At 53.2% G+C, this 26,767-nt stretch overlaps 8 protein-coding genes and 1 non-coding gene across 9 annotated transcripts; 4 read left to right on the forward strand and 5 right to left on the reverse strand.

The window, feature by feature from the left end:
- Window positions 1-1,981: 1,981 nt before the first annotated feature.
- BDP81DRAFT_451348 (family 28 glycosyl hydrolase) lies at window positions 1,982-3,344 on the forward strand (the record flags this gene model as incomplete). The annotated part of the gene is made up of 4 exons (XM_060592618.1): window positions 1,982-2,104; window positions 2,190-2,342; window positions 2,398-2,543; window positions 2,600-3,344. The coding sequence occupies 4 exons, from the start codon at window positions 1,982-1,984 to the stop codon at window positions 3,342-3,344; spliced, it is 1,167 nt and encodes a 388-aa protein (XP_060443460.1).
- A 458-nt stretch (window positions 3,345-3,802) lies between these two features.
- On the forward strand, window positions 3,803-6,468 carry BDP81DRAFT_482562 (uncharacterized protein). The gene is made up of 9 exons (XM_060595014.1): window positions 3,803-3,884; window positions 3,934-4,047; window positions 4,103-4,776; window positions 4,817-4,865; window positions 4,924-5,010; window positions 5,074-5,133; window positions 5,189-5,376; window positions 5,430-5,811; window positions 5,873-6,468. Exons 3-9 carry the CDS (start codon window positions 4,146-4,148, stop codon window positions 6,042-6,044), a joined length of 1,569 nt encoding a protein of 522 aa, XP_060443461.1. The 5' UTR covers window positions 3,803-3,884; window positions 3,934-4,047; window positions 4,103-4,145; the 3' UTR covers window positions 6,045-6,468.
- BDP81DRAFT_462605 (uncharacterized protein) lies at window positions 6,163-7,629 on the forward strand (the record flags this gene model as incomplete). Its single annotated transcript, XM_060593919.1, has 3 exons — window positions 6,163-6,328; window positions 6,409-6,887; window positions 6,919-7,629. 3 exons carry the CDS (start codon window positions 6,163-6,165, stop codon window positions 7,627-7,629), a joined length of 1,356 nt encoding a protein of 451 aa, XP_060443462.1.
- Window positions 7,630-8,098: 469 nt separating this feature from the next.
- BDP81DRAFT_t218 lies at window positions 8,099-8,197 on the reverse strand. The gene has a single exon. It is a non-coding gene; the product is annotated as a tRNA-Leu (tRNA).
- A 2,414-nt stretch (window positions 8,198-10,611) lies between these two features.
- BDP81DRAFT_482564 (glycoside hydrolase superfamily) lies at window positions 10,612-13,022 on the reverse strand (the record flags this gene model as incomplete). The annotated part of the gene is made up of 2 exons (XM_060595015.1): window positions 10,612-12,192; window positions 12,900-13,022. 2 exons carry the CDS (start codon window positions 13,020-13,022, stop codon window positions 10,810-10,812), a joined length of 1,506 nt encoding a protein of 501 aa, XP_060443463.1. The 3' UTR covers window positions 10,612-10,809.
- Window positions 13,023-13,493: 471 nt separating this feature from the next.
- Window positions 13,494-14,603, reverse strand: BDP81DRAFT_432117 (uncharacterized protein). The gene has a single exon (XM_060590741.1). The coding sequence runs from the start codon at window positions 14,261-14,263 to the stop codon at window positions 13,808-13,810; it is 456 nt and encodes a 151-aa protein (XP_060443464.1). The 5' UTR covers window positions 14,264-14,603; the 3' UTR covers window positions 13,494-13,807.
- Window positions 14,604-15,159: 556 nt separating this feature from the next.
- Window positions 15,160-16,457, forward strand: BDP81DRAFT_473085 (uncharacterized protein; the record flags this gene model as incomplete). Its single annotated transcript, XM_060594641.1, has 2 exons — window positions 15,160-16,367; window positions 16,418-16,457. Exons 1-2 carry the CDS (start codon window positions 15,415-15,417, stop codon window positions 16,455-16,457), a joined length of 993 nt encoding a protein of 330 aa, XP_060443465.1. The 5' UTR covers window positions 15,160-15,414.
- A 4,427-nt stretch (window positions 16,458-20,884) lies between these two features.
- BDP81DRAFT_451353 (uncharacterized protein) lies at window positions 20,885-22,155 on the reverse strand (the record flags this gene model as incomplete). Its single annotated transcript, XM_060592619.1, has 5 exons — window positions 20,885-21,262; window positions 21,320-21,561; window positions 21,615-21,707; window positions 21,756-22,070; window positions 22,140-22,155. 5 exons carry the CDS (start codon window positions 22,153-22,155, stop codon window positions 20,885-20,887), a joined length of 1,044 nt encoding a protein of 347 aa, XP_060443466.1.
- Window positions 22,156-24,370: 2,215 nt separating this feature from the next.
- Window positions 24,371-26,054, reverse strand: BDP81DRAFT_378143 (uncharacterized protein; the record flags this gene model as incomplete). Its single annotated transcript, XM_060586791.1, has 2 exons — window positions 24,371-25,280; window positions 25,729-26,054. The coding sequence occupies 2 exons, from the start codon at window positions 26,052-26,054 to the stop codon at window positions 24,644-24,646; spliced, it is 963 nt and encodes a 320-aa protein (XP_060443467.1). The 3' UTR covers window positions 24,371-24,643.
- Between the last annotated feature and the right edge of the window lie 713 nt (window positions 26,055-26,767).

Genomic DNA, 26,767 nt, shown 5'->3' on the forward strand with positions numbered 1-26,767 from the left:
GTTGCTTAGTGGACATCAATATTTCAGAGTTTGCTAGGTAAGTAAGCTTTATCGGTATTCCAAAAGAGATGTTCCTAGAAGCAGGCATTAGCGAGGCTTAAGACAACTTTTCTGACTAAGTTCCTACTCGCTCAGAGTGATACATCCCGGTTTTTCTTTTTCGTAAATTCAAGGTTGACTTTGCTGCAATGGATACTGAACACTACTAGGTATCAACGAAGCACGGGAAACAACCCGACAGGACATTCGCTGCTTGTATAGATATATCGATGAATAATGATAGTCTCGTAGGAGACTGAACAACTGGTTCTGAACATAGCGCAACGCAGCCTTCATCAAACGACTTGTGAACTGTGCCGAAAACCGACTTGTCATTGTCTGTTGAGTCATGGTTAACTTATTCCATACTCACCAATGCAGTTCAAGGTTGAGAGGTGCAAGAAGCAAAAGTCTAAGCTCCTGATGTTTGGCCAAAGCTTCCCCAAGAGCTTCTCCGCAACAGGTAGACAAAGTCAATTATAATACGCTCACTACAGACACATGGCCTGTGTTATGTTCTTTGTTTTCAATAAGAGTAGAGTTCATGCAAACTTCGTGCCCCTAACTCTAAACTCAAATTTCTGCCGGCAGATTATACCCTCAATCCGAGGCAATTCTGCCTCGGATTGTTGAAATTCTTCTGACTGCGGGGCAGAGCTGTGTCACTGAGATCAATTTACGTCATTCATCCTTTTCATCTGCTCTCATCTCCAACACCAATGCTCATCTGGACATGTTTCGGATGATTGCTGACTGATCTTTCGTTGGCAACTTTTTCTTCCAGTCTCAAAATGGGAATTTCCAAACCCGTTCAATTGCCAGGCACATCTTAAGCACCGTTCGGCTGAGCATTTTTTGCAAGTAGCACGTCGCTTAAAATTTGTCCACCAGCGAGAAGAACGGATCGTTAGACTTCCCGGAGAAACGAAACAAAAAGAGCGTTGCCCCAAAACGCAGAGACCATGACTGGACGAAGCTGAGGCGGTGCGCGTGGCCTGCTGGGAAGTCAATGCTTGATTCGGGCCAATGGTCTTGCAAAGATGTCGGACGTTAAACGTCCCGATACCTCTCAAGTGCCATGCGTCTTGAACCTTCAGACTTTGGCGCAAACTTCATTAGATGACCAAAGTTCGTCATCGCAAACATGACTTGCTGAGACCGCGCTTATTGATGAATTACAACACCTCAACTGGCCTTTGAGGCTTCAACAACGCTTGTCCCACATCCCGGCTTCAACCTCTGTAGCGAGTCACGTTGATTGCAGATTTGTGAAAACGGATGGGGGTCCCTGCTTTCGGGCCCTCGACCGGTTGCTTCAACGCGCCCCTGACTCAAAGAGATTAGTCGGTGGAGACGGGAGAGAATAAGGGGTGGTGCGCCTCAACTGGTGCGCCTCAACCGGGCAGAAGATAGCAAGTTCTCCCGCATATCAACTCGGGCTCTAACAACGCTCGTTGGCCGATGTCATGTTCCTGATTGACATGAAACGCTGTCATTAGAAAGATGCAGGTCTTCACCCCCACAAAATCCTTCTTGTTCAAGAACAAGCGCCTGATCGGTGCAACGGCCGACGCACTAAACAAACCTTGACATATGATGTTGGCCATTTCAAGTCATATCGACAGAGCCCGTTCGTTGATTCCGGATGGATCCAACCGAACAAAGCCCTGCAATATCCACTGAGCCGCGTTGCCAGGCATGCCAGTCATTCCCAAAATGTCTTGTTCACCCGTTCGGACGGATGAGGGTCTGCAAATGTCCTCCAATCAGTGAAGCCATATTCTTCTTCCGTTGCGCTCGCCAAGACTGGATCTGAAAGATATATAACACATTACCTTGGCGCCCGACTTGGCGTTTGTTTCCCCAGCCAGTCTTCGATTCTCACCACCACTCACTTCTTTGTTCGATTTCACTACCGTTGTTCTATTTTCTCCACGCCAAGATGGTCAAGTTTACTGCCCCTGCTGCGGCTCTGCTGAACGTCGCTCTGGTAGCGGCGTCTCCTTATGGCCACCGCGCACCTCACATTCGTTACACCAACACCGTTGCTCGCGCAAGCAACGCCGTAAGTCAGCCCTATGCGATCCGTGATCCATCCGATGCGCGCCAAGACCCGGCAATCTGACTGACCCGTTTCTCGCCCACTTTAGACCGGCTGTGTTGTCACCAAGTACGACGACATTGCGAATGCTGTCAAGACGTGCACCGACATCACGCTCTCTAACATTGCTGCGCCCTCCAACGGTGCTATCGATCTCTCCAAGCTTCAGACGGGCACCAAGGTCACATTCGACGGCACAACCGTATGTTTTCCGACTTGCGACTAGACAAAAGATCGGGTACTAACTCCGCGCTCAGACTTTTGCCGACACTGTCGACAGCAGCTTCGACCCCATCATCATCTCCGGCACCAACATTGTTGTTACTGGCGCTCCCGGGCATGTGATTGAGGGCAATGGTGCCGCTTACTGGGACGGTCTTGGATCCAACGGTGGTGTCGACAAGTGAGTGGCTGCTCTCTCAGGGCAAATGAAAAATCGGAACTAACCAGTGACAATAGGCCCAACCACTTCGTTGTTGTCAAGAAGACCACCAACGCCAAGATCACCAACCTGAACATCAAGAACTGGCCCGTCCACTGCTTCTCCATGACCGGCAACCAGGGCCTGACCGTTTCCGGCCTCGTCCTCGACAACTCTGCTGGTGATGCGCCCAACGCTAAGAGCGGCAGCAAGGCAGCCGCCCACAACAGTGACGGCTTCGATATCTCCTCCAGTGACAACGTCCTGCTGGAGAACATCAAGGTCCACAACCAGGATGACTGCGTCGCCGTCACCAGTGGAACCAATATCACTGTCAACAACCTGTACTGCTACGGAGGTCACGGCCTCAGCATCGGCTCCATCGGTGGCAAGAGCAACAACGCCGTTGACGGTGTTACCTTCTCCAACTCCCAGATCGTTAAGAGCTCCAACGGCTGCCGTATCAAGTCAAACTCCGGCACCACCGGCGAGATCAACAACGTCACGTACAAGAACATCACCCTCACCGATATCGACACCTACGGTATTGATGTCCAGCAGGACTACCTCAACGGTGGCCCGACCGGCACCCCCACCAACGGTGTCAAGATCTCTGGCATCCACTTCATCGACGTGACCGGAACTGCCACCAGCGACGCCTACAACTACTACATCCTCTGCGGTGACGGCAGCTGCTCCGACATCACCTTTGAGAACACCAAGATCACGGGAGGTGGCAAGACCAGCAGCTGCAACTTCCCCGCCAGCGGATGCCCGGCATAAGCGCAACGACCGTTCTCTGTAAATATTCCAAAAATGTGAATAAGGATAAAACGCATATATTACGATCTTATTTTCGCCTGCGGCTTCGGCAATCCGGCACCGGGTCATGTGGGGTTTCCGGCGCCGGGTGGGTCCTGGGATAGCTTAGCTAATGGAATCTTTCATCTGTCATCAGAGCCCTCACAGTGAAGAGTCTCAATTGACATGTCTGCTAATCAAATATGATGAACTTTGTGACCATTGTCGATAAATGAGATATGCTTCTAGATATTTGTAGCCTCGTTGCAACTTTTGTTGGCCCTCCACCGTCTTTCTTCCGGTAGCGCGGGTGTGTTCCGCCCTACAGTTGTTCGGGGGCTTGACCAGCGCCATCTGCGGCGTCTTGGCAGACCCCTCAGACTGCATTTAAGCAGCAATGGCCCCAAACCCCCCAAGCCTGCACCGCCGTCTTCCGTACGACCGGAACACCGGACTAATATGGACTCCGAAACGACGCGAACTCGGCTCTCAAGTAACGCACCGCGTCGCCAAGCGCTTAATGCAAGTATCACAAGTCGGAAATTACGGGCGTTGCTAATGACCTCTCAAGGTCTGCGCGCCATGTCGAGAGAGGATGACGAAGTTGTGATGAAGCCAAACCTTTCTGCGGGCGATGTAGAAGGTTGGGGCTGCAATGTGCATATATTGAAACCATCACATCAAAGTAATGCAGTAAGCTCGTCCCAATGTGGTATTCCAGTCAACTAAATTTTGCCAAGGAAGAATCTCTCTGTAACAGAGTTGAATGACACACTGAAGCGCATGGAAGCCAAGCTGGATACTCTGATGGAGAATGCACAGGATCCTCGGACCACTACAGATGAGCAGCCGCGTTCACATGGCCATCACTTCACGACGGCCGAGAACTCTGACGCGATGGAAGTAGTAAGCCCGATGAGTGTGTTTTCGCCCTCAAAACTGGGATCGGTCCAGATCCGGCAGGAACTCGCCATCCCGGAAAAGCACTACACGGCACCGCAGCATCTCCTATCATGGCCTTGCTCTCCACTCACTCTGACGGAGCTTGATCTACGATATCCAGTCGCATTGGAGATCCAGCGGCCCAAGATGCGCAGAACTAGGGCACCCCCACGGTGCCTTGCTGGAACTTCCTCACAAAGTCAAGATTGGCTATCCAACCTGTCACTGGCACAATTGCGTGACCTAGCCGACTCTTACTTCAGTCATTTCCATCCTCAATACCTTGTGTTGGACGAAGACCGATTCTGCAGCCATCATCTCAACCAAGCTCTCAGGGTAGGGTTTGCTAGCAGTCTCGATAGCTGTTTGGTAGCACTCGTCCTCTCCCTCGGCTCGGTAGCTGCGTGCCAGACCGGTAAAACAGAATGGACCCAGTCTGACTCCGCAGAGTCCATGCTAGAGCATGAGGCCGGTCTCGGCTTTTTTCACTATTGCGTGTAGTATGTTTCAAGACGTCGAAGAAACGGACTGGGTGGGCGTCCAGCGTCTTTTGCTCATGGCGTAAGTACAGCTTGGATGTTTGTAGCGATGCAGGCCGAACGCTAATGACGCTCAACAGCCTTTTCAACTCATCCATATTCAGGATCCACGACTCCTGGCGTTTCATTCACAAGGCATGCTCTGTGATCATGATTCTACTGCCGCTGTTGGTCCAATGATTCATAGACTGTCAGCCAGGATGCGAGATTCACTGACAGGTTGGAACCAGGCAGGCGAAACTAGAGGCTCACCACTGCCAGCTGTACTGGATTGCTTATCTGCAGGAAAGGTACCGAGGCTCTCATCTTTGACCCCCGAAAGCTTGCTTGCTAATTGACTGACAGTCAGATCCTTGCCGAGTATGACTTCCCGCCCAGCGGCTTGAGTAGTCTTGAAGGTTCAGTGCCCTTGCCACTACTTCCGGACTCCGGCGCAGACTCTCAAGGCAAAGACACTCAGTTCTTCTTCTTGGCACTTGTTGCTATGAGGAGACTCCTGAACCGGATACACTTTCACTTGTACAACAACAAAGGTAATGATGCCTTGTGGTCTGAGTCTCATTGCGAGGTGCTGACTGGTGTGTAGAGAGAGTGCAATCCCCCTCCCACTCCATCGTGGGGGAACTGAATCGTCAGATTGAGGAGTGGAAGGCGTGTCTTCCAGCCGACCTCCAATTCGAGACGCTCCCGCTCGCCGAAGAAGTCGAACTACTGTCCCCTCGTTCACTCAGACCAATGCGACAAAGATTGAGAGGACACCTCAAGGCACGCTACTGTGCCGCAAAGACGATCCTCTACCGTTCTCACGTGTATCGCTGTCTACATCCCTCGGGGTCATCCGCCCTATCCGACGAAGATGTTCAAGGCGCCAAGATTGCAATCTCCTCCGCCATCATCGGGGTGCTGCATGGTGGGATCCTCCAGGAGCCGTTTGGGCTCCTTCTGTTCCCCATCAACTCTTGGAGAATGTGAGAATCGAGACATACCTATTGTTACCTGATATTTCAGACAACTCACGCGCTTCTGTAGGCTTTTTGGACTCCAGATCCAGATTGAGCTCATTCTGCATAACGATGAGCTGTCGACAGTCCTGCTGCCAGAAGGCTGGCAAATCACGCTACAGGCTCGGGAGCTTATCGACCCTGGACTTCACTTCCATATGAGCGAACAACTCTTCTTAGACACATCTGTTGGCGACTAAATTACCCTAGATCATGGCTGTCAAACAGCATAAATAGACCCGAGAGACCCGGGTGAAGAAGTCATCCTCCTCACAGCCATCCTCCGAAGTCTAATCTGGCCTTCATTTAGCCAACACGATGGACTCCGAGTCTCTGCCCCCGCGGGCCCAGACGGTGGAAGAAATCCTAGCCTCAGACACCCGCTCCGCCCTCTCCTCCCTCACCCCATCTCTCATCCGCCTCTACAGCATCCTCGCACCAGCCTGCCTCGTAGTCTGCGCAACAAAACGGCTACGACGGCTCCGTCCTAACAGGCCTCCAAGGCGTCGCTGCATGGAACCGCGAATTCGGAAGCCCCAAGGGCGCCCTCCTCGGCTTCACCAGCGCCGCGTACCCCCTTTTCCGCCTTCGTCTCGGACCGCTTCGGGCGGAAATGGTCCATCCTCATCGGCGGCCGCATCGTCGTCGGCTTCGGCATCACCATGGCTCACGCCGCGGCGCCGGTACTGATCTCGGAGCTCGCACATCCAAGGCACCGCGTGTTATTCGGCTCGCTGTATAATACCAGCTTCTACCTCGGCGCTCTTACGGCCGGATGGGTCACGTTTGGGAGCTATCGTATCGCCGGGTCGTGGGCGTGGCGGCTTCCTACAATGTTGCAGGCGCTCCCGGCGGTGACTCAGATGATTTTCGTGTGGTTCCTGGATGAGTCGCCTCGGTGGCTTTGTTACAAGGACCGGGACGACGAAGCGTTCAGCATCCTCGTGAAGCATCACGGGGGAGGGGACCCAACCAATCCTCTGGTCGTCGCAGAGTTCCACGAGATGAAGGTGGCCTTGCAGCTCAAGAAGCAGGTCAAGGATGTTGGGCCAAAGCTCTTCTTCAAGATACCAGCCAACAGGAAGAAAGAGACTCTTGATTCTTGTCACTCTCGCCGTGTTTGGCCAATGGAGTGGGAACGGTCTGGTATCGTATTACTACTTGACAAAGATTTTCACGAGCATCGGTATCACCAGCCAGCGCAAGCAGACTATGCTCAACGGAGTCATCAGCACCGTGAACTACGCCACGGCTCTGTTCGCGGCTGCTCTGTCGACCAGAAATGGCCGCCGGTGGATGTTTGTCGGAGGCGGCATCGCCATGTGGCTCACCTTTTCGTCGCTCACGGCCAGTATTGCAGTCTACAACACAAAGGGGACCACGGCCGCTAGTCAGGCTGCGCTTGCTTTCATCTTCATCTTCTACGCCGCCTTCAATATCTGCCTGAACCCACTCCTCTTCCTCTTCCTCCACCCCACGGAGATTCTTCCGTTCAGGCTCCGAGCTATGGATCTTAGTATTCTCGTCTTTGCCAACAAGGCCCCGTCGTTCTTTAACCAGTTTGTCAACCCTATCGGTATGGACTCTCTGGGATGGAAGTATTATCTGGTGTACGTGGTGTGGCTTGTAGTTGAAGTTGCCGTCTTTTACTTCTTGTACCCCGAGACCCGGGGTCACAGCCTGGAACGCATGCAGGAGGTGTTTGGGGAAGAGGTCAAGGACGATGGTCTTGATGAGAAGGGTTCGGTTATGAAGGATATGAGGGTTATAGAACACAAGGAATGAATGAGGCGGTGGCGGCCACAAACAGACCAAGATTAATCATATCAGCGTTCGTATGCTCGTGATGATGTGTGGCATTCAAGTACTGCAACACCCAGTAATTCCACTTGGTTCCCCGTGGTATGGTACAGCTCATCTTGGCCAAGGAATGGTCTCGAATCAAATGAACGGGGTGAAGGGCGAAGCCAGGTGTCATACGGGGTGACTGGGGATGATGACTGTCTCCAAGTGGCACCCAGTCCTCTCAAACCTTTGGGCATCAAGGTCGAGGTTGAGTTCATCTTCGAGTTGGTGATGCCGGCACCGCAAAGCCCTGATCAATGCTTCCTCGACAACACTCTACTCTTGCCCTCATGAAGACCCAAAAAAACTACCAGATAAAACATAAAGACGTGCGCTACTTAACCGTCTACTCAACACAAACCCACTCACGCATTCAAAACACATGACCAACTGCCAAAACCACAAAAATTGAAAGGGACGAGACTCGAACTCGCGCGGGTTGCCCCACCAGGAAACAGATGTTAAGCTGACCTTAACCTGGCGCCATAACCAACTCGGCCACCCTTCCGTTGAGGATGCTCGCTCCGAGGGTGGGAGGTCCTCGATGCGATTGCGGATGCCGGTGAGAGCCGGGCAAGCTGGTTATATTCCGGAGGGTTTGGGGTGAGTTCTGCAGCACGAGTTTGTGTGCGTGGCGTGGTTCGGTTCAGGGCTATGGAGCCGGAGCGAGAAGTGATCCACCGGCAGGCGGGCGGAGGGGGCAAAATGTGTGAACATGTGATGAGATCTGGAGGCGGCAAGTCCGACGGCGTTGACGCGGCGGCTCCGGAAGCGCGCGGGTAGAAACTTCGGCATCCCGTCGAGACCCGCGGCCGTTCCAGGAAGAACCCGTCTCGGCGTTGCAGTACAGGAGAGCTTTCCACAGTGTAATCATGCCAACGGGCGGCCTCTGTGCTCTGCAGAGCATTGCAATCGGAGCTGTGCGGGTGTGCTCCATGTGTTTTGATATCGCGACAACCTCACACGCAGCTTCGAACGTCAACTCATAAATACAATCAATGACGTCGAATAACGTTCCCAACGACGTTGGGTTGAAAACCGTTGGTCCGTTGCGGCTGAGACCCGGTCGGGCGACCGATACTTTCCGCCAATCTACCCGCCAAGCCGCAACCGGTTCACAACGCGCCAGAAGCACAAACGGGATGGGAAAAATGTCTTGGCATAAAACAGCCGTTTGTATACGGAGGCACTTGGGGAATGCACGACGAAGTCCTTTCATCAAGCTAGTCATCACATGCAGAATTACCGCTTATTGTGCCGCTACCCGACATAAACAATGAATATTCAATTGCATCACAAGAACAAGGTCCCGCAGAAACGTCAGAGTCTCGTCCCGCCGCGCCCCGAAATACAAAGTTGCCAAAAATACCCGAACGAGATTGACTAGTCAGAGGAGTCGAAGAGAATATTGACTGGCGAGCCCACAAAGACCAACTGCCAACTGTCACTGGCACACAATTGGCAAGTGGAATACGGTACTCCGTACAGCGTGCGTGCACTAAGCATGCAAACCCGGCCTTTGGATCTTGGATTCTTTGGATGATCACCAGCAAGGTCAGGGCATGAGCCGTCAGCACTGCCACTCAACTTTCCAACACTATTGAGTATTGACTCCAAGCGAGGAAAGCCAAGTTTTCTCCTCTTATTGATCAGCCAGCCATTCATCTCTCATTTATTGTTATTTCTGTTTTGTCTGGTCTGGTCTGATCTGATGGACGCCAAAGTAAACAAATCAAACTTTCGGAACAAATGGGATGAACATGCATAAATGTGCAAAAGAAAGAGACGCGCCTTCTCCACACTCAGCTCACACCTTACCAGGAAGGTTTTCTCCCCTTCTTCCAGATCCGGTACCTGTGCCGTTGAACTCTACCTCACCATCAAGTCCCGTCTTAGGTCTAGCGCCAGGTACAGAGACATCGTGATTCGTCTCGTACCTGAACGGGCTCCGCTGGCGACCTTGACAATTGGAGAAACGTTTTGTACGTAATCGCGTAGGTATTCACACAAGTTTCGCCTTTCTTCTTCTCATGTTCCGTGGGAAAAATCCGCATAAACAACTGAGCGAATAAATGCACATCCCAACAGTGCCGAACGACGGCGTCCGACGGCGCGACAGCGAACTCGAAGCCGTCTCTCCCAGTTCCCAGTTTCCAGAACGTCCCATGGGACACAACGCAACGAGACACTCACTTGGGTCCAAGCTCTAAATTTAGCTCGCCACTGCGCCTGGATATGTGGGAATGAATGCCTTTCCTCTTTCGTCCCTCTCCCAGTTCCCACTCTCTACCGTGTATGAGTGTGAACTCGTACCATCACACAGTCCTCAGTTCCTCTCTTTCCCTCGAGTCTCGAATCTCCTCTTGACTCTGTGTCACTTTCAGAATTTCCAGCCTTCTCCAGTCTCCTCTCGCTTCCTCAGCGGGGACGGGATATCCCCCCCCTTGATGGTTGACCGCCGACTGGGAGAGGGAATACGAACGGAGCCCGCTCGACGGTCCAGACCTCGTATGCTTGCCAACTTGCCCCCTAGTGCCTAACCAAGTGCGGCCTCCTTATGGTGGGGACTGATCAGCACCATCTCATTTCCCGACTTCTGGGGGGGTGGGATGCCAAATGGGTGGTGACCACGGGGGTGGATGGGAGGGAGGGAGGGAGGCTCCTCTTGGCCGGCTTGGCTGCCACCGCGCTTTGCCCAATTGCATCGTGAATCAAGGTCAGGCAATGGGCGTGCGGCCCGCACACCTCGACCTTGCCGAACCGAATCGTTCATTTGCTCGGGAGGAATAGCTCGAGCCCTGTATGACGCGATTAGCCTGGCACTGAAGTTTGAACAATGCTCTCAGCTTGTCACAAGCTGAGTAAATGTGTTCTTCAGATATTGTCACACAAAAATGGTCACACATGTTAGTCACAATCGTCACCGCAGGGTCCATTTGTACAATTTTAATGAGTGTATGGATTAATCACATTTTTTTCTCCTTCAGTCTATCCTCGATCTATCCATGATTATGATACCGAAAAAAACACATGTCCAGAAGGGGGAATCAAAAGACACCTTGCCAATGCGCTAGAAAAATTTGACCACAAGACGAGTGAGTGCACTACTCCTCGAGTCTCTTAGTAGAGGAGGGCGAAAGCGCCGGCAACGACGGCCAGAGCACCGGTGGTGAAGACCTGGAGGCCGGCGGCACCAGAGCCAGCAACCGCGGAGGGCGTGCTGCTGGCGCTGGATCCAGAGCCGGATCCGCTGCCGGAGGAGCCGGAGCCGGAGCCGGAGCCGGAGGTGGCAGAGGGAGAGGCGGTGGAGACGGTCGAGTTAGAACCGCTGCCAGAGCCGCTTCCAGAGCCGGAACCGGAACCGCCGCTGGTGCTGTTGCCGGAGCCAGAGCCAGAGCCAGAGCCAGAGCCAGAGCCAGAGCCAGAGCCAGAGCCAGAGCCAGAGCCAGAGCCAGAGTCAGAGCCAGAGCCAGAGCCGGAGCTGGCGCCAGAGGAGCTGCTGGGCTTAGCGGTGGCAGTGCCGGAGGCAGAGGCGGTCTTGGTGCTGGAGGGGGTGTCGAAGGTGGTGGGGCAGGTGAGGTTGAACAGAGGGGTGGTGGACAGGTCCTTGGTGATGGCGAACTTCATGGAGTTGTCGGGGTTGGAGTCGCGAAGGTTGTACCAGAAGGTGGGGACCTTGTTGAAGAGCTTGCGGCAACCGACCTCCTGCCAGTACTTCTGGGCGTTCTTGGCGCTGGGGACGGCCTCATCCCAAGTCTCGCCGGTGACGGGCCAGCCGGTCTCGGTGACCCAGACGGGCTTGCCGCCAGCGGTGGCGACGGTGGCCTCGTAGGCCTTGTCGAAAAGGCTGCCAGCGTTGTCGATGGTGTTGCCCTTGTCGTTCTCGTAGTAGGGGTACTCGTCAACACCGACCCAGTCAACGGCGTCGAGGACGGGCTTGTTGGTGGAGTTTCCCCAGACGTCCCAGGTGTCGACGTGGCCGATGGAGACCTTGGACAGAGGGGTGTCCTTGAAGGCGGTCTTGAAGTCGTCGATGAAGTCGACGAGGGTCTTGGGGTCGGCACCGACACCAGACTTGTTCTTGACACCGGCGACGGAGTTGCGGTACAGGTCCTCGGAACCGATGGAGGCACCGATGATGAGGTCGGTGAGCTTGGTGCCGTACTTAGTGACGGCGGTCTTCAGAGCGTTGATCTCCTTGTCAATGTTATCGGTGCCGGAAGTCCAGATACCGAGAAGGATGTAGGTCTTGGTCTCAATGGCAGCCTCGAAAGCCTCAATGGGGTCCTGGGTGGAGTAGGCCTGGATGTTGGTGTAGAGGCGGACAGCGTTGAAGTCGCCGGGGGCACCGACGAGGCCCTGAGCAGTCTTGAACTCGGCCTCGAAGTCGGCCTTGAACTTGGCGGAACGGTCGGCCTTGGTGGCACCGGAGTTGAAGCCAAGGTAGTTCTGAGCCTCGACGGTGGCCGCCAGGGCAGTGAGGGCAGCGAGAGAGATGGAGGCCTTCATTTTGATTGGATTAATGTGTTAAAAAACGGGTTGAAATAATAAAGAATTGTCGCGTCTGGTCGATGATCTGTAGAATCGTCGAGTGGAGGAAAGGGGTCCCAGGGTGGTAATTTAAGGGCGGACTAGGAAAGGCCTTCTTCTGCGTTGTTCAGACTCTTTGGCTGTGACTATAATAAACAAAAGAGTGTAGTGAGTTGGTGGTTCTTCGTGGACCGAAAAGAATGACTGGGAAGAGTGAAAGAGTGAACAGGTGCAAAGGGGAATCGACAACGGGTGGGACAAAGATGTCTATAAAACACAAAAGGAGGGAAAACGGGGGGTCACAGAGGAGTGGAGGAAAACATTGACGGTCGTATAGGCACGTCACGAAATTAAGGAGAGCCCGGGGGTACTTTGGTACTTGCCTGACTGCCCTGGCTCTCTGAGTACAAGCGACATCACGTGAGGTACGAATACACCCACACCGCACACCTCTCTCGGGGGACTCGAGGACTTGACTACGGAGTACAGGCTCCACCGAGGTGTCCAAGGTGTCCAGCACAACTCACTGGAAGTTGGAACCTGAGGTGGCAGTGGATGAAAAAAAAAAAACCAGGCACCGCGCATTAGCAGCCAGCCCGCTGGGGCCGTCTCCACTTGTGCTGCCACTTGTGCTGGAAGGACCTGAAGGACCTGAAGATCTCTCAGCCAGTGCATCGCACCTGAAGCACCCCCATTGGATGAACCAGCGCTTTGGCTGACGCAGGGGGAAACTTGGGGGGAAGAACGGACGATGCATTGACACGGGATTGCTCCTTCCCCGATGTCGTCCCATCTCTCTGCATCTTCTATTACCTTACCATGTGCTGTCCATCATCTGTATTCATTCTGTGCGCTGTGCCTGGACTTCCGCTCATTGTCACACCTGCATGCATGACGCTGTCGAACTGGACAATCAACTTGTTCACTTTCAACTATTTTCATTTCTACACTTCATCAATAAGATAACGTACTCCGGGACGCCGGAGAGCCGAAGCCTAGGCCGCCCGATGGACACGGCCACGCAGTTCGATGCGCACAAATAGACACACTACGCGATCGCCAACATTCCTCTCTCGTGTGAGCTGCGTCAGTCTTTCCCAGGACCCTCCTACCCGCTTACCCGACCGTGGTTGAGACATTCTGGGAAGCACACCAGCTCATGTCTTGGGCCGGTGAAATGTTCCAAGAAGAAACAAATCTAACAGCTGAATCCGCCACGCCGCCCGCCCCGTGAGTCGTTAGCCCGTGATGGCGCGATTCCTGCTTAGCTAATCGCTATGAAATATTATGCACGCCTTGTGGAGAGATGTGCAGACATCTTGCACTATTTCAACGACCTCACTCCATCTCATCATGTAGGATGATGTGTTATCTCATGGCATGTGAATGTTCTCTATCGGAACCTGGTTCCTCTGACGGCTATTCCATATTCGCTATTTTGTTCATACCTAGTAGGTTCTATCAATGGTGGTTTCTTTCAGGCTGAAATCCAGAGGCCAACCTGCTGGCGAGAAAGACATGGCCCCAGGCCTCAACCCGAGTTTGAGTGATGCTAGTATAATACTTGCTTCTTGTGGCCAGAAATTCCTCAAGTCTCGAAAAGACCAACAGGACCATCTTCCCCCTCCAACCACCTCTCTATACTCTGATACATCTTGCGGCAGACCCTCACATCCCCTCCTGTGACAAGCTTGGCATCAATCTCGTATCCCAAAGTACTCTGCGCAGCTCCGAGGTACTTGTATCCCTCAGGATACCTAGCCAACACTTCGTCCGCAAAGATAGGTGCCCTGGTACCGTCCACGGCAACAATCTTGTCCTTTTCGTAGACAAGCTTGACGTACGCAACTTTCCAATTTCTCTGTTCATCACCACTTTCTTCCTTCGCCTTCTCGTAGAAGAAGAGGAACCGACAGTCGCAGTCGACGTCGTACTCGTAGCATTCAGGGTGCTTGAAGCGCTGGGTGATGGTGGCCTTCATCTTGCCCACGGCGCGGTTCGTCTCCTGGTTCAGCTCGACGAGAGTGCCGCATTCGCGATGCATGATGAAGGCTCCCGATGACTTTCCGGCGATTGATATGCGGATGAAGTCGTCGATAGGCTGTGCGCCGCTCCAAGCTGTGACATGCGATGTGTTGTCAGCTTAGAAGACAAGATATTTGTGAGAGTGGTGGCATCATAAAAGGGGGTTTATGGCTCAACGCACTGGTCCAGACGTAGGCATCCTTGGTGAAGAGGGAGCGATAGTTTAGCCATTCGCTTGCGTCGCGGTAGACCGGCCAGCCTTTGCAGAGCTCAGAGACAGCGAGACGGTCGAGGAGCTGGGAGGAGGTGCCTCCGACGTGGGAGAACTGGCGGGTGTGTAGGTCTGTCATGTTTCTAAGAGATGAAATGAATAGAATGATGTTTTCTGTAGTGTTCCAGAGCTCTGCAAAGCCTGCTAAGTCGTAATTTAAGCTGAGAGAAATTCTTACGATGATGGGAAGGGATTGATATTGGAGGATGCCAGGTAGATGAGCACATCGCATTTAGGAAAGGTACGTAGGATCTTTGATGGAATCGCTCTTTCCAAGTAAAGTGTTAGTGCCAACTCCAATCTCGATGTCTTCCTTCCGCTGATTGTCTGGACGATCGTCGCACTTCCCAAGCCCGCCCCTCGATCACAGGAGCAGCTACATACACTCCCCGAACCACCCGGAAACGAATGCCTAGAACCATCAGAATTAAATGGAACAAAACACTAGGAAATAGATTTAAAAAAATGATGCAAAAAGAATGGGGTCTGTTCAACGCTCTATGCCTGCAGGGGACTTCGAACAAGAGCGCCCGCCAGGTTTCGCAGAGGACTTGCTGGCACGGGTATCTTTTTATCCTGGTGTTCAACCAAATGAGCCACGCACTCATGGACTGGATGTCTGCTGGTAGGAACTGGCGATTTGTTGTCACGTAACAGGGATAGTAACCGCATCTCACGAAGCGCCCGTCACGTGCTGTATCACGTGTATATCACATACATCCTGTATATAGACCTTTCTCTTTTGTCTATTTCCACTTTGATAGGTTAAGCCACTTTACCACACTCCGTATGCCCATTGCTGTGTGCCATAACTCGTGACAGTTATGAGCCCAGCTCTTAGTTAAGACCCCATACCACGATAACGCACTCATCAACACGATTCCTACGTTCTCTTCAAGATGACCGACATCTTCACATCCACTTTTGGCCAAGCCAAATTGACTGGCCGCGACAGTTGGATCAAATGGTTCCAGGCCTTCCGCCTTATGAGTGAGGGACTCGAGGTCTGGAAGTACGTCGACCCAGACGCTCCAGACTCCGACGCACTCCTCACTCCTCTCACGGCGTTCACTTCACCTTCTGACTTCGAACTATTACTCTCAACCCGTAATGAAGAAGAACAAAGAGCCTACGAGGCACGCCGTGAGGCGTTCGAAAACGACCAAAAGGACTGGGAAATCCATCGCCAGCAACTTCCAGCCCCAACTCCCAGCATGACCCCTTCGACTTCCTCGAGCACGAGCAACCCACAGGATCCAGCTGGAACTCCTTTTACGATACCAGCTATGCCACCTACTTCACGCAATCAAATCTATCCCCATACCGCACCCGTGAAGAGGATCCATACGCTCGAGAATATTCAGAAGGAATGGGAGCTCTCTGCCAAATACCATCAAATCATGGCCCCTGAACGTAACAGTGTTAATACGCACATCAAACTCCTCGCCCAGTGGTTGGGAAAATCAGTTAACGCCACTCTCTACGAACACGCATTCCAGAAAGCAACCGAGAACGGCGTCAAGTTCAGCGTACAACGAATCGTCAGACGACTGAAGCAGGAACTGGCGCCCTCCGAGGCCATGGTCAGGAGTGCGGTTCGCCAGGAGTACAGACAAGTCCTCAGCAAAGCGAGGACCGGAGTTAACCCCCAACGCTGGTACGAGGAGTGGCAGTCTGCTTACCTCCGAGCCAAAACGTACGATATCCCGGAAATTGACGGAGAGATCGCCATAATCGACTTCCTGGATGCGGTTAAGTCCAGACTCAACCCTACATGGGGCCAACGCACTTATGAGACTTTCCGCGAATCAATGGCCTTCGAAACACACACCAGGACCCTCGAGGAGATTGCGTATGCGTTTAGCCTGGTAACCCAGGAGGCGCACACCAAACGGCCTTCAGGTCAAGGAGGGGCTTACTCCACTTTCGCTGGACGCTCTGACTCAGTTGAGAACGCAAACGACAAGGGGGACGTTACTTGCCCTTGCAATCACGCACACCGCTGGAGGCCTTCGGCGTGCCGAAAGTTGGAATGGGCACTTACAAGCCGTAACACCAGTGGGTCGCCAATGCGAATGACAGACAGCCATGTGGAGGAAGTCCTTGCCGCGGTCAAATCAAACAAATGGAAATCCCTCCATGGTGAGCTCAAGAAAGTTGGTTGGCTCAAGAGCGATGGAACCCCAAAGAAGCCTCGGCAACCGAAGGGATCCTCCAACCAACCCACTGCGAGCTCAACGGCAGACCAGGATGACGGCCACATCGTCGCTGTACTCATGAAGAGTCAGGAGGCAGAGATAAACGCAATCTTCAGTACCCCTATGGGTGGCGCTCATCCGTTGTCCCAGAGCACGGTAATGGACAGCTGTGGAGCAATGCACCTAGTCAACGATAAGAGCCTACTTGAACCCGAGAGCTGTGTGCTGTCAGGCGACGATGACTACGTCGAATCAGGAACTACCACACTGCCTGTTACCGCACGCGGTACTCGTATCATGAGAGGCGTTTTGGACGGACCTAAGGGGGAGGGAACATGCGATCTGAGGCTTCAGAACGTTGCCTACGTTGAGGGATTCCATGTCAACATAGTCTCGGAGACTCTTCTAAACAGAAGCGCACTCTGGTACTGCGGTCTGGATTGCACTTTACGACAAGGAACGCTCCGCAAGAGCACTGTCAAGAAGCAGCTCATCCGAAAGAACAACCTAGTCTTCCTCGAATACAAGCTCCTCCAATCCTACCCTTCTTCCGCAGACCTCAAGCGTGTCCTGAAGAGCCCAGCTGGTATTATGCTACCAGTCAGCCGTGGAAAATTCCGTCGCTCGTACCAGCGCACCCGTGAGAGATCTGACAGCGCGCTCCTTTGGCACCTCAGGACTGGCCATCTCGGACCTAATGCCCTTCGTCAACTCCTCTACAAGACTCGTGGTGTGCGTATTAAACCCCCATCACAAGTTGAGTGTGAGGCATGTGCAATATCCGAAGCCAAGTCAGTGATCTCAAGAGGACCACCCTCAAAAAGAGCCTCACGGCCATGGTACCGTGTGCACTGGGATCTCTTCCACTTCGAGCCATCTCTGAGTGGACGACAATACATGCTCATCGCCTCAGACGAATACAGTGGACAGCTCAGGGGGTTCCCTTTGAGGAACAAAACCGAGGAGGAAGTGCTATTCGCACTGCAGAGCCTCGAGGCAGCGATCCGTCGTCAGAAAGGAACCCCAATCTGCTTCTTCAGAAGCGACAATGAGACCGCCCTCCTCACCGCAAACGTCAGACGCGCTTACGAGACGTGGTGTGGTGAGCTAGGAATTGGAATAGAGCTTCCACCTCCACATACGAAGGAACCAGTAGGCAATGCCGAGAGAGCAGGTCAACTCGCAATCACCAAAGCTCGCAAGATGCGCCTTTCTGCGAACCTCCCTGAGAATCTCTGGGACGAAGCAGTGTTGGCAGCGATTTTTATCCATAATATTACCCCACGAGAGGCCAACGATGGAGATTCGCCCATCACAATGGAAATCAACTGGCAGAAGCGATATCAACGCTGGTGGCAGACGGGCCACCGAGTGCGGGATTCCGAACCGGTTACCCCGCATCTTGGCGGTCTCTACGCATATGGTTGCCGAGCATACCCTCTTCACAGGGATCGTGAGAGGGGCATACGTCGGAAGGAGTATAAAGTGCTTCCCCGCGGGCATATAGGATACCTGGTTGGATATGTGCCAGAAACGCACAACCTATACAGGGTCTGGGTGCCCGCGCTCGAGCAGGTGTTTGTTACGAGGAATGTTAGGTTCAACGAAGAAGTCTTTTATGATCCCGCACACGAGGAGCAAGCTATCGTGGGCGAACAAGCAAATCTGGTAATCCGAGAAATGCAAGAACTCTTCAACGCCAACGATGAGCTAGTTCGAGCACTCGGGGAAGTGGATCTGGACTTCGGAAATGCCAACACTCAAGACAACTCTGTGGTCGAGGATAGTATTACTGTTGGATTTTCAACTGTTCAGGACGCTGAGCAACCGACAGACGTACTCCAGGGTGCGGTTAATGATACTGACGAGGCTGACATAGCCTTGCCGGCACTACCAACCCCTGAGATGACCCCCTTGCGCGAGCTCGGGGGTGGGGGTGAGGAAGGGGATGTAGCAACCGGGTCACAGACGGCTCTGCGCAGTCCACAGTCCTCCCCAAGAGCGCTTACACATACCGCGGAGGTTCTTGAGCCCTTAATTCCTGACGGCTCTCAGCAGGAAGCTGAAGCACGCGGCAGACGAGGTGCCGATCACGAGGATGCAATTCCTGACGCTGAAGTCGACGTCAGCAGGGAACCCTCACAACAAACCTCTACTATTACACAAGAACAGAGCTCACAAGAACCGCCTCAGCGAGTGCCAAGTGAAGCTCCGTCAGGTCCCAGACGTTCAAACCGGGCCCGCAGACCTCCACAACGCTTCGACGGCAGCATCTTCGCGACGCTCTTACATTCGAATACAGAAGACGGCGATTACCACAACCGCCGCTGGAACTGCTTTTTCTCCACCTTCATGCCTGATCAGCAGAAAGCTATGGAGGAAAGCAGTGTAGGACATACAACACTTCACCAAGTGATAAAAGGGGCAGTCCACAGGACCTACCTGGAGCGCCCCGGCATGGGTCAAAAACCACGGCCCAACAAAGTTGACTTCTTGAGCCCACCAAAGAAGTTTAGCGATATCAAACACCTCCCACAGCAACTACAGAAGCTGCTCAGGGATGCCATGGACGCTGAGATGAAAAAGCTGAAGGATATTGGCACATGGGAGGAGGTCGACCGTGATCCCAAACAAGGGATCCCACTTCCATTGAAGTGGGTATACACCTACAAGCACGACGCTGACAACGAGGTCTACGAGGTAAAAGCACGTATATGTGTAAGGGGGGACATGCAACCACTCGACCCCTTACAAAATACGTACGCTTCAACGCTCGCCGCAAAGGCCTTCAGGCTTGTGATGGCAATAGCTGCCCAATTCGACCTTGAGGCTGACCAGTATGATGCCATCAACGCATTCCTCAACGCGCCCATCAAGAGCGAAAAACCAGTGATTGTTGAACTCCCCGAGGGATACAAGATCACTGGCAAAGTAGGCAGACTCCAACGCGCTCTGTACGGTCTGCGAGACTCGCCAATCTTGTGGTTCCAGACTTTTACCTCCATACTTCGTAGTATGGATATGATATACAGCCACGAGGAGATCTGTATCTACCAAACCGCAGACAGGAAGGTGATGCTGGTGTTCTATGTCGACGACTTCATAGTTCTATACCATCGAGACGACCGAGAGGCGGCTCAGGAGGTCGTCGACGGCATAAAAGAATACATCAACCTCAAGGAGAATGGACCGATCAATTACTTCCTCGGAGTGCGGATTATACGAGACCGTACTGCTCACAAGGTTTACCTGGTCCACGACGCATACATCGAACGGGTTGCTAAGCGCTTCGACCTCATGGATTCAATAAATCCAGCCACCCCTCTTCCGCAGTACGAGTTCAAACCAAACGAGGGGCAGGCAACGAAGGAAGAAATAAAAAGCTTCCAGGAGAAGGTCGGAAGTGTGCTTTATACAGCCATAATGATCAGACCAGACGTCGCTTTTGCTTGCTCGCAATTATCACGGTTCCTGACCAACCCAAGCGCAACCCACATCAAAGCAATCAACCAGTGTATCCGATATCTCTATGCAACAAGATATCTTGCGCTCTCCTACGGCAGCGTACCGAGTGCGCAATCATTGCTTCTAGCTGGAGATGCCAGCTTCGCAGACGACGAGGCAACACGACGATCATCACAGGGATACATAATGTTCCTTTTTGGCGGCCCAATTCAATGGAAATCAGCACGCCAAGCGACGGTTACAACGTCAACTACCGAGGCTGAGCTTCTTTGCCTTGAGGAAACCGCAAAAGAGACCATGGCTCTGAAGCGCCTTTTTATGGACATTGCCCTAGACTTAGGAGAAGTATGGTCAGTCAACTGCGATAATCAGCAGACGATTCGACTCGTCGTGGGGGAAGGGGAAAGAATAGCTACCCGGCTTCGTCATATCGATATACAGAACATGTGGCTCAGACAAGAGCACGCCAGAGGCAGCTTCGAGGTTGCTTATATGTCAACAGAAGACATGCCAGCAGACGGACTTACCAAAAACCTTTCACGAGCCAAGTTCGAACATTTCCGCACACTTCTCAACCTATACGATGCGCGAGAAATCATCATAAACAGCCAAAGTAGTCAGAAATAATCAATTTGGGCCACGCCTAGAAAAACTCAATGCCCCGCAGGGCACACGCACACAGAAACACGACTCGGGCTTGCGCCCACTATTTGAACTCCTGGTCCAAGAAGAACGAAACCGCCGGAACCATGGCGTCGGCGGCGAGGAGGGAAGAAACGCGCGCCAGGAACCGCGCCTTGCGCGCCTCGAAGTCTTCGAAACCACGAGCAGCCGGAGCAGCAGGGGGAGCCGGAGGCGGAACGACCGTCAGGTCAACGACCTGGGGGGTGGGAGCGGGCGGAGCGACAGGAGCCTGGTCGTAAACGACCACAACAGGCGCAACAGACAACACAGGCGCACTCGGGGGAGGGGCCGGGGGGCTCGCGGGGGGGGGGAACTTGTCCGCCCAGAAGCGGATGTGATCCTCGTACTCGCCCTGGTGGGCCATTATCCAGTTCACCGCATTGCGGATTTTGGAGATTTCCTTTCAAACCCGTGTCAGGAGTGCGATTTCAGTAACAGCAAAAGACAATGTACTTACGAGAGCGGAAGCGCCACCCACGATGGCCTCTGTGAGAGCCCAGGCCATTGGCCGCATGACGACGGGCACGTCGACACAATGTTCGGCCGAACGGCCGTTGAAGCAGCGCGCACACCGGCCACGACTTCCCACGAGACAACGACCACCGTCATCACGGTTGTTAAACCGGAGGGCTGCCCGAAGGCAGGGCAGGCACTGGACATCCCGCTCCTCGGGAGCCTCGCCCAGGAGCTTCTTGGGGACTAAGCACACGTCAGACAAGTCCTGAATAGCGAAAAGAACCAACCACACTTACCGCGGGGCTTGCCTTGGCCTCTCGGCGTTCTCTTCTGCTTCTTGGCGCCCTTCTTCTTGGCGGAGCGGGCAGAGACCTTGCGCTTCTTGGAGTCTAAACAACGTCAGAAGCGAACTTCGAAGATAATGGCACACCACATACCCTTCTCGGAGAGCACATCGTCCTCATCATCATCATCCTCCTCCTCTTCAGACTCTTCCTCACTCTCGGACGCCGAGGGAGGGGGGTCGGAAAGCTCATCACCGGAGCCTCCAGAACCGCCCTCACCCTCATCATCGCCCACGTCCTCACCGCCGACGAGAGCCTCGAACTCCTTAGAGTTCTCGGCATCACCGCCAGCAGCCGCAACGTCCTCCTGGCCAGGGAGAGGGAGCTCGGGAACGGGGCCCGGATGCGCGGGAGGGAAGGCGGGCCGCGGGGGGGAGACCACCACGAGGGGCTTGTCAATAACGTCGTCTGTCCAAACTTTTAGCAAACCGCACAATCCGCACATGGGACACATCGTAAAAGTTGCGCGAAACTTACTATTGCTACCGGGCATGTTGGATATTTGTATCTAGAATAAAATTAGCAAGCGATTCGACGGCGCTGGTGCGCGCGCGCAGCAGACGGGGGCACCTACGGCAACTGCGAGAGGTTGAAAGGAGAAAGAAAAACAACAGCCAGGCGGCGCCGCGAGAATTTGGATATACGCGAGGCGGCCAGGCAGCCTCGCCCTCACTAATTCACACACCGGAAGCAGCAGACTACGCGCTATTCCTGGTTGGGATCCCATTCACTTCAGACGAGGGAGCTATTCACAACAAACGCGCTCCATAAGACGCGTATCCCTTGCGTTTATTTTTCCTTTGTTTACATTCGACCAAATCGGGCCTTTGTGAGGGTATTCAGAGGTTCTATCCTGGGCACAATAGCTCCCTAGCGGGAGCAATTGGGGGGTGTGTCACGTAACAGGGATAGTAACCGCATCTCACGAAGCGCCCGTCACGTGCTGTATCACGTGTATATCACATACATCCTGTATATAGACCTTTCTCTTTTGTCTATTTCCACTTTGATAGGTTAAGCCACTTTACCACACTCCGTATGCCCATTGCTGTGTGCCATAACTCGTGACATTTGTCGACTATGTAAGGTAGGAGGTGTCGTTTCTTTGGGAAGGAGGTTTCGGTGTTTGGCTATTCCGCCGTAGGGATGGGAAGGTGAGGTCGCACCTGCCTGTGAGGTGGTTTCTGGCCTTCTGAGGTACGTATCAACAACCTCAAACGACTGGGGTCGGAAGCCTTCATGTCTAGTAAATAGGAAGGAACAAAGACCTTGAGGACAGGGCATGGAAAGCTCTAGAGATGGCAGCAGTCTGTCATCCAAGTCTACCTTACCTCATCGAGATAGTCCCAGCTAACCCGTAAACCAGACTCTTGATATTCACCAACTTCAAGTCATTTCGAGACAAATTAAAGAGTTTGACTGCTAGAAATACCATGGGTGACTCAAATCCACCCCTTCCAGGGAACATACAATAGGATAAGCACCAGCAGCAAGATTACCAACGGATATTTCCACCACACCATAGGCTTCGCACGCCCACCCCCATGACAAACACACGTCTTCACACCCAACGTCCCCTTCCGCTGGATTCTCTCAAGCTTCAAACCCGGAGTCGCGCTCCCTCCCATCCCTCTCACTCTCATCCCCCCCATCAGTCTCACGAACCGGCCTATAGCCCTCACCCTTCCACCACTGCAACGGCGGCGAAACAGGCAACCCAGGAGAATACAGAATCCTGCTCAACTTTGACAGCCCACCCCTACGCCCACCAATTCCAGACCCAGACCGTCTAGCAACAGGCGTACTAGCCGGCGTCCTCGGTATAATCCCAGTGCCGGAACCAGAACCGGGAGTCACCGCCCCCGGGCTATCCTCCGCCGGGTCCAATTCAGAAAAGTATGGCGACTCCGGCGAGCCCCCCCCATTCCGAATCCGTTGTCGCCCATAACGGCTTATAATAGTTCGGAGACGACTCTTGCAATGACTGCCAAAGCGATTTACATTTTGGAGGCGACTCAGACGAGGGGCTCACGGGGAACGTCGGGGTATCGGCGGAGTCCGGGGCCGCCGAAGGGGTCGGGACAGGGTGGTCTGGCGTCCAGGGGGCAGGGCTACGGCCGGCGAAGAGGGGGCTGTTTGCGTGGCGGCGGATGCGGATTGGGTTGGGGGGGACGGCGCGGCCGCGGCGGGGGGAGGAGACGTACATGGCTCTGCTAGTGGGAGATTCGAAGAATTGGTGATGAGGTCTGAGAATATCTAGGATGAATCTTGGTAAAGATGGCTGCGAGCGGAAAGAAATAGCTGATCGGAATGACTATGGAAAGAAAACGTGACTGACTTGTAGATGTTCAAGATGAGGAGAAAGACTCTCCACGGGGCATGACTTAAATAGTATGCCACATCGCAAGTTCGATTCGAGAGGAACACACGAGACGTAAGGGATGCTCACTCACAATGAGTGTTTGTTCTTACCTGATCCGGTACAGTACCATCATCTGTCAAAGAGGCTCAGCCAGATCGTTTGTATGAGGTGCTGATCCTGTAGAAGCGAGGGGCTCAGTTGTGACTCAAGATCTCTGATCATAGAACAAAAAGCTCCTGCTAACCGCACAGCAGCAGAGAGAATCGGTACTGTCGCGTTTTATACATCGTCTCGGGAAACTGATTGCTGCCGTCAGCGTAAAACTCACTGCGATGTGCCGTTGATGGTCTTGTCGTATTGCGTGCCACGAGCCATTCGGACACCTGATCGCATATGTGGTGGGAGCTCACGAGAATGAATCAAATCTACCAAGGAACGAAAAGGTGAGGAAACAGGTTGAAGTCATTGATGAAGTGGTGATATAGTAAACGAGCGATCCGATGCCTAGCTTCCGGGGGACTATTCTACACACATCTTATGGGAATCAGAATTTTGCCATGACATGTCCCAACCAATATCCCTCATGATTAACACCGACAACCACAACTCATGTTCTATTCTAAAGCTCAGCGTACCCTGCATCACCCATTTCTTGGGCCAACTGCGGCAGGGTACTCCGGACGACATCCCAAGCCCAAAGATGGTTGTTATTGAACGGCGTCTTCCAGTCACTCAGCACGCAGTCCGAGCACAAGGGACACTTCAACTCCCTCGAGTTGTATTTTGATCGCATGCGGCGAAGAGACTTCATCCAGCAGTTCTTTCCCACCACGTGCTTTTCCGCGGCGCATTTAAACCGCACAGCCGCGTGCGGATCCTGCCCGGTCCCCAGCGGCTCCATGCAGACAAAACAGTCCGTGTCGGCCAGGTCCAGTTCCTGAAGCTCCGCCTTCGTAAGCGGCGCGACGACGCTCTCGAGGAGGCCCTGTCTGTAGAACTCGTCTTTCAACCTCATGGACGTGTTGCGTAGGATGATATACTCGGTATGCTTGTAGTGGCCAGGGCTGGTGAGCATTCCGCCTGCGTACGCACCACTCCGAAATCTACCGGAACCCCTTTGTACGATGGCCTCGTAAGTGTGAATGACGAGTTTGTCAAATAATCGGCGTAGGTCTTGGGAGAAGCTGGCACGCATAACGTTCGTGTCGAAATGCCAGAATTTTAGGAATATCCGGCCGATGGAAGCAATTCGTGCCCTGGTCAGCCCTGGATCGTGGGCCAGGAGACGCGAAACAAGGTTGGAAACTTGCATTCGCGCATCAAAGGTGGCCGCGGCATATTCAGCGAACAATGTTATAGGAAAATTAGAAGTAAGTAGAGAGCGTTCCCACCCATCTCTCCCGCCAAAAGACTCGATTGTTTCCGTCAGTAAATCCGTAAAAACTTCGACTCGGCCGAGGATATCAGGAGCGCTCTGCAGGACGGGCACGACTGTAAGTGATTCACTCTCGTCAGGCTTTCGGTTGCCAAGGTTGTCTAGAAACGTAAAGTCGGGCTTTTGGCGGTGGAGTTCAATGCATTGTTCGACAGACGGAAATTCGGGATCGAGCTCTCCATCGTTGGCCGGCCTCTGGGTGTGGGCTAAGGATAGATACCTCCACTCTATCTTGTGCTCGATTGCCGGTGACAGGACCGGGCCAGAACCCTCGCCAAGGGAACCAGTATGCGTGGGAAACAATCCGCCGCATGGCCGCAGCGGTGTTGTGAAGTTCAGTCATCCTGTTCGTGTTGAACTCCTTGGTGGCATCGTCTCTCTCCAAGCATTCGCAATAGGCACCGTTTCCGACATGGTCCTTGTTGAAGCGACAGGCTGTCTCGATTTTGCTGACTCGAAAGACAAGTTGATCGTCATGAGGGTTATTCAGAATCGGAAATGACGCCTCCATCAATGCCATGTTGAGGAATTCGACCATGGATTTGACATAATTCTCAGCAGCGGCTCGTGCTTCTATGTCATTTTCATCAACCATGCTCTCAGTGAATCGCCTCGGCTTGGTGAAGGGCTGCTGAAGGAATTTGCCGGTGCATTCGTGACAGGGGATATCGTATTCCTCGGATTACTTGGCGAGAGCTTTTGGGCTTAGACACTCGGCATATCTCGGGCTGGCGCATCGAATAACATACCGGAAGGTATGCTGCGAGGGTGTCCCGCCTGGAAAACACTTGAAGGTTCTCGTGAGAAGGATACACATGGTTAACGGGAGGGCGGTAACAGTGCCGATCAGTCCGTCGGCGAGATCTGAGGATTAGCAGAACAGAGGTTCAAACTTCAAGTAGAGGGCAGTCTGGTGATGTCGCCTTTTTAAGAAGGACAAGAGAGTAGGAACCACAAGTTGCTTGGCTGAAGCATCCGGCTCGCAGTCTTGGGGTAGACCGAGAGCGAAGAGACGTCAGCGAGTCGATAGAATCTCGAGGGATGTCCAGGCATCGCCACCATGTTCAAAGAGGTCAACAAAGACACCCTTTCTTTGGCACTTTTGAAAAGCGGGAAGTAAACTGCCATAAATGGCAAGGCTAGATCCTAGGTCGTCTACATTGGTGGTCGGTTGCGGCGGCAGAACAATTTGAACTCGTAAAAGACAATGGGTCAAAAGGGAGAAGATACGGGTTTTGCGTATCGGTGAAAATGATAATAGCACTGGCTCCTTTTCCCCGACTCCCAGCACAATGCCTCGGTGTAAGG

This window comes from Colletotrichum phormii, assembly GCF_030913505.1.
Source record: "Colletotrichum phormii strain CBS 102054 chromosome Unknown BDP81scaffold_14, whole genome shotgun sequence".
Lineage (NCBI taxonomy): Eukaryota > Fungi > Ascomycota > Sordariomycetes > Glomerellales > Glomerellaceae > Colletotrichum > Colletotrichum phormii.